General features: G+C 40.2%; 1 protein-coding gene across 1 annotated transcript; it reads right to left on the reverse strand.

Annotated features, from left to right (window-relative positions):
* Positions 1-154: 154 nt before the first annotated feature.
* Positions 155-3,468, reverse strand: LOC118263136 (uncharacterized). Its single transcript, XM_050697421.1, has 5 exons — positions 3,364-3,468; positions 2,354-2,771; positions 1,970-2,077; positions 1,363-1,495; positions 155-498 (listed from the first exon to the last, which is right to left on the reverse strand). The coding sequence occupies exons 1-5, from the start codon at positions 3,434-3,436 to the stop codon at positions 211-213; spliced, it is 1,020 nt and encodes a 339-aa protein (XP_050553378.1). The 5' UTR covers positions 3,437-3,468; the 3' UTR covers positions 155-210.
* Positions 3,469-10,234: the final 6,766 nt, after the last annotated feature.

Below are 10,234 nucleotides of genomic sequence, written 5' to 3' on the forward strand. Positions count from 1 at the left end.
CTTTCTACGTGAGTAAGCCGATAACATAATAATTAACTGGTATTTACGTGTGTTTATCACTGATTGAGGACATAAGGAGTAGTGCTGATGCCTATTGTGGCCACAAGGAATGGCCTTTTACTACTGCAACTTAAAATAAAACAATCTCCATAAATTTTTCATCAATCATCGAATTTTATTGATACATCACCCCTGAATAATCAAGAGCATTTAACAATTAACAACAGTGTCGCTAATGTGCTCGACGCTATTCACAATGCTCCAGATATATTCCTTCACCCTGTCTTTACTAGCCTCTAGGTAAGGCAACACGAGTCTCATTTGAGCTGCATTGTTAAACTCTTCACTGAAATCGCGGAAGGTGTTCGCTAGGTGAACGAGGGACTCCAAGACTTCTATCTCTTTGGAATAGATCTCTATGTTGCTTTTAATTTTCTCGTCCATTACTCTGTCACACGAAGAATATTCTTCACATAGTTCTTGCTTTAGTTTCAGTAGCTGGAATTGTAAAGATGGTGATAGATTATTGACCGAGTCGACTATTTTTTTTATAATCCGTTGCCCCACCCTATGATTTTCTCCCTGCGACGTGGGTGCATTTACAAACATACAAGTTCACATACACATGACACCCAGACCCGAAACAACAATTTATGGATCACACAAAGAGTTGCTCCGTGCGGGAATCGATCTTGCGGCACGTTGCACGGCAGCCAGTTGCCCAGCCAACGCGCCAACCGTGCAGTCAAAGTTGCCCAGCCACCTAGGAGGACGTGGCCGCGCTACTACTGAGCAGGTACTGGGGTACTTTTTTTTTCAGGGGGAAAATCATCCAATGACTTCTCTCGCCAGGGCAAAGCGAGAGGGTGTGTCAGACTCTTACTGACTAAAAACCACCCCGTTCCTACTCCTGCTTGTCGAGTGGGAGCCCCAAGCAGGAGTAGGAACGTAAGAGTGCTTTTCTACCAGAGATGTGCTATACTATTTCGCTGTTGATGCGTCCGGCTTCCACACTTCATATTCATTGGTATACATAGCTTAGCACTAGTGGACACGGAATCAGGTAAGCTATGTCTTTTATATGGATAGATGCGTGCTATAGACGGTTTCCCCACTATCGATACACCGCATACTTGAGCTGCGTATCATCCTCGCACAGCTACATAACTTACTTACTTAGTGTCGGTGGAAACGGTGACATAGTTTCACAGTTTAGCTATTACATCTTCGCAGCATAGCTAAATAGCCCTTTTCTGTTGGAAAAGTAAGTTAAACCTCGGCTGGTGATGTATGGAAACAATACCTCGGTACATAGTGCTTGAAAGTTTTACCAGATAGAACTAACTAACAACTGTGTCTTACTTTTGGAATATGGGAATGTCCTCTTCGAATGTACTCCTCAATGGCGCGCGCGATTTTATGAGCATTCCTGAGTCCATTCGCGTAGTTTTTCTCTACGGTTTCCAAGTATACCGTATCGTACACCGCGTCCACGCTACAGAATGTACATACAATTAATAATTATTTTTAAACAGAAGTCTTATATGCAATTGGAATGAACCTAGACTTGTGCAAATATCCGGAGCTGCGGACTACCTAGCGGGTTTACCGGGGCTCCGGCTCGAAAAGCAGGAGAAGGAACGGGGTGGTTTTTAGTCAGTAAGAGTCTGACACTCCCTCTCGCCTCGCCCAAGGTGGGAGAAGTCAAGGGATGATTTTCCCCCCTCAAAAAAAAAAAACTTGCGCAAATATGTTTTCTATTTCCACGATTTCCAGAAGTAGGTCAATCTCTCTTTATTCCTGGGTGGACAGGTACTTATTTAACATAACTATTATTTAACAGCACTATCTAGCCGCTTTTGGCACGTATTATGAGGAAATCAGGAAAATGAGGATGATTTAGGAGGTACGTAGCACTGGCGATTTCCGACCAGATTGTAGAAGCTGGTCGGAAATTGTTTGGACTTACTCAGCACAAGTGCTCCTTACGATCTTCGCTAAAGCAATCAGAACTGCCAGGAGTGCGTTGAATTGGCGACCTGGGTCACTGTCGTACGAGTCCGTCGGCTTTATTTGCCTGTAAAGTTGCAAATTCATACAAATTAACTGCCAAATAGTGTTGAAATATCTGCTTATAACAAAATTAAGTCAGAAAGTTATAAGTTAAAAAGTGTTGTAAAGTGTGTCATGAATATGAGCCTCTAGCATGGCTTGAAACTAGTCGAGTTCCTCGTCAAATAGTTACGTGATTAAGCCGATAACATAGCCGATAACATAATTTAATTTAGTATGTGTCACGAAAGCTACAATAAAATTATAGTTGAAAAGCTATCACAAGTATTATAATACTTACGTTTTTTGTCTCAAATAGTTCCCGAACTGTTCAACCAGATCCAGGTCATGGTAATATGAATGTTCGTCAGTCGGAGCCTTCGCTTTTGGAAAATCCTCATCATGTGATAAATCGGTAAATTTCACAAGCTGCCTTATGTCAATATCTCCCTTTCTAAGCAGATTGCTTAGTTTTGCTAAATCCTCGAGAGTTTTTTTTTCTCCGCGTGCTGGGACCATATGGTGTGGTGGACTGTAGGGGCCAAAGATATCATCCATTGGTCCATCGTACGGTCTTGGCGGCCTGGTCACGATAAGGGTGGGAGGCATTATGTCATACTTCGTGCGAGAAGCCAATAAGTAGGGAGGTATTACTACGTCTTGTTGGTGCGCTCCCACGTGTAATACGCAAAAGATTGCAGGGATTAGCCACATCTCTTCTGAAATTAAAGATTTATACTAATTTTAAGCAATACTTTGATCTACAAAGTGTAACATGAAACCTAATACAACGTCGTTATCGTTACCATCTTGTTGCTGGAGCCACGGCAGATATTTACAAAAAGGCGATGAATCAGTTGACGGTAGGTAAGCCTATAGCCTTTGGTAAGCTATGAAATATGTTATTTTTTTAACTTTTGCTACATTAGGATTTTCTCCTGTGTCATACAAGTTCGCGGACACATACATGACACCCAGACCCGAAACAACAATTTGTGGATCACATGCAGTGATCCGCAACGTGATGACTGTCTCTGTGTGATGTTAGTTGCTAGTGTACGGACTATGGTGTCCACATACCTAGTATCTAGTTCCGTAATAGGCTTTCTTGTACAATATAGGAATACTTTATCAATTAGGTACCTAGGTAAGTATAGGCATTTTCGTTCCGTTATTTACATACAAAATAATAATAACAAATGAAACTTTCAAGAAAAGAGCATACTACTTTTTAAAAGCCCTGCTGCTTACCATCAGGTGACTCGTCTGCTCGTTTGCCACCTATTCCATAAAAAAATTGCTAATACTTACCGATTGGATGTTGACTGCAGTGATTTAATGAAGTGATAATAAATAATTGACTCAAACCTGGCAATTCAAGCATACATATATATAGTCCTTATCGTTAGCCCTAACTCTAGCATAATTTGTATTAGGCAGCGTTTCTAAACTATTTCTTAGAATTGATGTTTTTGAATACTTAGTATAGAAATGAAACTGTTGCTAACGAAACTGAGTCTTGGGCACTATCAAATGTTCATTACCTACAGCAATTCGGTATGACTGCATGAAAACATGTACGAAAATTCTGTTTGAAAAGAAGAGGGAAACTTCAAAAGACAGCACAGATCTTTTGGGGATAATTATTAGCTCGGTAGCCACCAGCAACACAAAAAATAGGACACCGGGTCCTCTCAATAGACCCGCTCTCCTTAACGGATACTTCGGAGCGAGAGGATTCCAATCCAACTCTGTGTAATGCCAACTAACCAGTAACTAACTGTAATGAAACATGGGGAGACCTGCCTCCTGTAAGTCTCCACGTGCGAGGCGGCGAGTGACCACTGTGCTGTGGTACCATCTACCCTGAGGGTGCTGGGTGGACGTCTAGAGTTTAAGCACCCATGACACCAAGGGTTCTTGTAGGCAAGGCAGGCAGGATATCAAACTGTACCCTAAGAATGAGTATGCTTTAGATTTAAAGTAATTGAAACGAGAGCGCGTTCGACACTGATTGGCCGGCTCGAATAAACCAACCAATCAATGTGCCGAACGCGCTTTCGTTTCGATTACTTTAAACGTAAAGCAAACTCATATTAAGGGTACTGTTATATTTAATCCTATAAGGAAAAAATATTACAAAATAAATACTGAAAAACTTTGACAATATTAATTAAAAAATGTTTTGAATATTATTTTGTTTAAGTTAATTATTTAGCTAATTCTAAACACGATATTAATTTAAATTAATTTTACCGTTCGTAGATATAATTCGTTGCGCATATAACCGTTTAATCAGAGCTAAATATGTATGGTTATGTGCAAATTAACTACCTAATTAGTAGGTACTTAGGTAAATTGTTTTGTTACTAACTGAATCTTGGTCAATGGGAATACTTTTTTTGGGCCAGCTTTGATTAGCTACAGACTTGACCTCCACAACTACCTTTTTTTTTGAGGGGGGAAAATCATCGAATGGCTTCCCGCCGAGGTGGCGAGGCGAGAGTGTCAGAGTCTGACTAAAAACCACCCCGTTCCTACTCCTGCTTTTCAAGCCGGAGCCCCGGTAAACCCGCTAGGTTCCACAACTACCTGGTGGTGATATAACATTCCTAGATTGCTCCAACAACTGGTTTTACATATTGAAAAGTAAATATTTCAAGTTTCTAGCAATTTTAATATAGATTAAAATAATAAAACGCTAATAGTAGCGTTATCGCTAATTTCATGGTTGGTAGAGGAAATTATCTCCGCATATAGGTATTATACTTCAAAGGTATATTCAATTAGGCACGTGGCGAATTTTTCTATGTACCTATTCCAAGTTACCTACCATACTATGTGCCTTTTTTGAGGGGGGAAAATCATCAAATTACTTCTCCCGCCTTGGGCGAGACGGGAGTGAGTGTCAGACTCTTACTGACTAAAAACCACCCCGTCCCTTCTCCTACTTTGAGTCGGAGCCATACAATGTACCTACCAAACTATTTGTTCTTTAAGAATATACCAACAACTTACTTAAAAATACATCTTTTTAAATCATATTACATCATCAATCCATCGTAGGCTGCATCATCACTTACCATCAGGCGAGATAGCGGCCAGACGTCAACCCATCCCATGTGAAAAAAAAAAAGAAATCGGCTGAACCATGGCTCCCACATCTGAAAAACTTAATACGACGTGTTTTTCTTTTATTTCCCATGACTCTAGGGTATGATTGAGACCATAATTATTAAAGAATCAACTTACATGTGAATTATTTTTCAGACATCCTTTTTTTTCATACAAAATCATTTGGCAGACTTTCATCTTACATAATATGTACCTAACACGATCAAGTTACCTACAAGTAGTACATAAAGCGACGCCTTCAAATAGCAACCGGAAACAGCGCATGCGACGGCGCGCCGTAGACGAGGGTTATTTCCGGCGCCGCCTCGCTCCGCCAATTAGATCATCCCCGTCGAAGGATAACGCAAATATTATAAAGAAATATTGTGTTAGGAAATGTTTATACAATCATATATCTGTACCCTTAGTATGAGTTTACTTTACGTTTGAAGTAATCGAATCAATCGCTCTGATTGGCCGGCTCGAAAAAAACAACCAATCAGAACGCCGAACGCCTTGTCGTGTTGATTATTTTAAACGTAAAACAAATTCGTACTAAGGGTATTTGACTCGTTGTTTGTACTCGTGGTTTTTGATAGTTAATTTCTGAATTGGTTTACCTATGTTAGTTATTGTCAGAGACTTTACAAAAGGACACATCTCCTATTTTTCATGTTCTCAAGAGTCTCGAGAATTGCAGAATATGATTGAGATGAACTTATGTGACACATTCAGTTATAAGTTAGTTTTTACTCCTTTTAAAGTATTTTTAGGTTGTAAATGAATTATAGTTTAGTAAAGCAATAAAGAAGTATCAAAACTTAAAACTAATTTCTCATTAGACACATACCATGATGTATCTGCTTCCGTCCTATTTAAATAGTCCCAGTTATTTATAAAATGGTTTATGTCTTATATGCAAAAAGTAAAAGTCTTGAGGCAATAATAGCACAAAATTAAGAATATCTCTTTCACAAAAATCAGACATTGTAACATCCCTTACAAAATTAGGGACGTCTTTGAACAGACTCTAAAATTAAGTTCCTTTAGAAATCGATCGCGGAAGATGCCGGGAATTATCATTTTAATAGAGCCTTCCTGCTGAGCGCCGAACCGTATCGATTTGAGTGCCACAATGGATAGGAGCTGCCTTCATTTAAGTCTCTTATCTGTCCGTCTAAGGGGCTGAAGAAAATGAGTGCTGAAATCATAGATTTCTTAGTATTTTATCGAGGTGATTGCCTTGTTGGTTAAGTGGTCGCAATGGCGACTGCCGGGCAAGGGGTCTCGGGTTAGATTCTCTGGTCGGGCAAAGTATTAGTGGGTATTTTTCAGTTTTTCGAAAATTTCTCAGTAGTAGCACGGAGTTCGGTTTTGTGCTCAGTATATGGCAATAGACACACCCTCTATTACATGGGACTTATAACACCAATGATGGAAAATGAAAACACTTTTAACCGAAAGAAAATCCGAAGAACGAAACTCTTTTTCCATCCAATGACTATTGGGTGAGGCGGGAGAGAGTGTCAGACTCTTACTGACTAAAACCCACCCCGTTCCTTCCACTGCTTTGAGCCGGAGCCCCGGTAACCTGTTACGTTGTCCATAGCTCCGGAAAGAATGAAACCCTAGCTTTAGAATTGGAAACCTCGTAACGTTTACCAACACAAAAATGTTTGCAGACAAATCTAATGCACAGTACAATCTAGAAGAAAGAGCGAATACAACAAAGTTATCAATATACCAATAAATAATACTCCAGAAAAGGTTAACAAACAAACATTAGGACGCATTTAGTGTCAGTAATCAATAATTTACATTCTCATTGGCCTAATGGACAGGCGCCGACGATACCGATCTTAACTACGATTAATGAACGCCACACTTCCATTTGATTTTTATTTTTACTCTAACGACAGTTTATTTTAGTTTTATCGGACCCTTGGTGATAGATAAATCTGATGACAAGCACCTACCTACTCGAATTAAAAACTATTTATAAATAAGTAATAATACATAAATACATTTTTCTATGTTAAACGGTTTTTGGGCTTATATTGTATGGTCATCAAGATTAAGAGTGTGTTCCGAATATCAAATCGATTAGACGTCAGGAAGGGGGTTAAATGCCTATTACTAAATATGGCCCAAACAAACAAACAGGTCAAGCTAAATAAAACCTATTAAATAGGTATTAGGTACCCTCGTCATCATCAGCCGGAAGGCGTCCACAGTTTATTGTAAAAAGGCCTGTCATGTAAGGAAGAGTTTCCCTTAAACGCGCGAAGCCTCCTTCCAATCGAGATTGGATAGAGGCTTCGAGATCGTATGTAGTAATCCCGATATATAAATATCAATTGCTCTTCTTTAGTCTCACTAAAACTCGAGAACAGCTGGACGGATTTTGCAAATTTTGACTTACTTGACTTTGGCTTATTCCCTTACCATTTAAGTTGAAAATTATACCAATGCAAACGGTTTTTTTAGGAGTATCTTACGGTATTGCAATGTTGTCGTAATTCCATTAAATATTTCCAATTAATTATGGTTGATGGCTACGTGTTCAGCGGTTTATCACGGGGCTCTGTAAGGCTTCGGACGAGAGTCCTGCAAAGCTGTTTCTTTGCTCGAAAGATGTACCTTTTTGTTGAAATAAGCTTTAAATGTTGACATCGTTGTGTAATGTTGGTTAACATTGATCTAAAATAAGATTGCGGTTTGTATTAGAATTGGTGCATTAAATGTATTTGTAGTGTTTCTAACTTGGAAATTAATTAGGTTTACTTCAGAGACATAGCGTGCCTTGGCGGGCCTTTACATAAAAATCTGTTGGTGGCCCTCGTTTTTTTGAAGGGGGATCAAACCCCTGAAAGTGGGGACTTACCGATGCTATAGCAGCGAGCCCATGTTTAGAGGTCCTTGTGATGACTTTAATTTTCCTAAAATTGCTGTCAACTTTTGAACGCATGCTTTACGCGGCAAAAAGGAATTGATTATTTGAACTTTTGTAATTTCCGAAATGAAATTAAAAATTAGGAAGTTTTTATTTTTACGCACCCCATAGCCCGGGGACCTCGTATAATTGATACGACAGATACGGCGCTAGCTACGCGCCTGATTTGCTTGGACCTGAGAATTCGACAATTTAAGCAGTTTGGCAAATAACTACGCCGTATTATGTCAATGTAGGAACTTTAAGTAAATACAAAACATATAATATTTATTTATAGAACACATAGCTACAAAGAGATTTATTCAATTCTATGTAACAATGGACATATACAACAATATATTTGGCAAAACATTTCGCTAGCCAAACAAAATGCGTCGCAGTACATTCGTACATTTATACATTTGTACATTTGTACATTCACAGCCTTTGTCAAAGTCCTTGTGCCCTTGACCTTGACCTATGTCGAAGGTCATTCTTATGTAAGATTACATACTTCAAGATATTATTGAGTTTCAGTATTGAGTGGCGTGGGAGAATTCTTTCTCATTGTATTTATTTATTTACTAGCTGTGCCCGCGACTTCGTCCGCGTGGAATAGTTATTTTAGGCATTATATTTATTTTTGCAAACAATTTTCTCAGCTTTATAAATTATAGCTGTTACCCACGGTTAATTTGTGCATTGAAAATTCGTGATAGCACTGGATTATGATTATAAGGAACAATCCACACTCATTTCTATACTATATGTGTTTCCACTGTTTTCCGGAAACCTGCGCCTATAGGTTGGGTAACCGCCACCCCGGTTTGTGTTTCAGAAATAAAATTCCTAGGGTACTTTTTAGATGGGCTCGCTACATACGCGTTATAGCAGTGGTAAGTCCCCTCTTTGAAGAGTGGCTTGAGAGGCGTCACGGCGTCCTCACCTACCGCCTGACGCAGGTACTTACCGGACACGGAAGTTTCGGTTGGTACCTGTTTCGAATTCGGCGGGAGGAAACACCCGGGCGTTTCGTCTGGGTGTCGTCATTGCGAGGACCGCCCGGAAGATATGGTGGAGCATACAGTGGCGGTGTGCATTGCATGTGCTAAGCATCGCCATGTCCTTAGGGATGTGAATGGCGACGGTAACCTCTCACGTCCGGCTCTAGTTCAGGCCAAGGTGCGGAGCGAGGGGGAAAGGGACGCCGTCTCCTCCTTCTGCGAAGCAGTCATGCTAGCTAAGGAAGAGGCGGAGTGCGTGAGGGAACGATCCTCCTCACGCCCCAATCGTCGCAGAAGACACTCCGGGTGTCGAGGATCGCATGACGATCTCCGGCCACCGTAAGCGCGGGTCTGCGGACGGCGAGTAAGAGTAGCTCGTCGCCCGATCAAAACCAGACCCGTGCGTACCGTGCGTCGCGTTCTGTGCGCGCCTCAAAGAGCCAGGCCACTACAGATGGGACCCAATAGGGCTGATGCCCGATTCGGTGCTGGAGACAACGTAAAAGATTACCAGGGCCCCGGCTCAAATCAGAAGGGGGTGATTTTTACACTCCTTCTCGCTTCACCCAAGGCAGGAGTAGACAACGGATGATATTTCCCCCTCAAAAAAAAAAAAAAAGAAAGAGTACTTTCTAGAACAAATGTTTTCTTTCATACATGGTGACGCAAGGTTATGAAATCCTTAAGGACCATATTTTTATATTTCAGCCGATATTATTGCACTATACGTAGAATCTGGTTGTACTTTGTTAGACAGCCACAATAAAATGTGGGCGTGTGGTAAACCGCTTTTTTGCCATTCTACGCTGTAAACAAACGCTTTCGATAGACTATAATTTTTTTGAGTATAGTTACACCACGCTCCACGTCGTTCGCAAACAATGCCTCTCCTCCTGGCAGCGTCGTGTTTCGCACATCATGCGGCGCGGGTGAATTGTATATCGGAGTTATTTTAAAATTGTAATATCTTCTAAGATGTTTATTGAAGTTTAGTGATGTCAAAGACAATTTTGTTCACAATTAAATACTCTTAATGAACAACACATTTATTTCGATAAAGATTAATATTTTTTCGTTAATACAACTCTTAACAAATAATGCATTATTTTCGACCCAGTTTGATTACCATAAA

Source organism: Spodoptera frugiperda, chromosome 12 (genome assembly GCF_023101765.2).
Source record: "Spodoptera frugiperda isolate SF20-4 chromosome 12, AGI-APGP_CSIRO_Sfru_2.0, whole genome shotgun sequence".
NCBI lineage: Eukaryota > Metazoa > Arthropoda > Insecta > Lepidoptera > Noctuidae > Spodoptera > Spodoptera frugiperda.

Excerpts from the sequence above, each read along its gene's own strand:
- LOC118263136 (XM_050697421.1), bottom strand. The coding sequence starts at position 3,436 with ATGCTTGAATTGCCAGGTTTGAGTCAATTATTTATTATCACTTCATTA. Across the intron at positions 2,078-2,353 it reads AACTATTTGAGACAAAAAAC|GCAAATAAAGCCGACGGACT; the intron begins GTAAGTATTATA and ends GCAACTTTACAG. Across the intron at positions 499-1,362 it reads GACATTCCCATATTCCAAAA|CTACTGAAACTAAAGCAAGA; the intron begins GTAAGACACAGT and ends TTACAATTCCAG.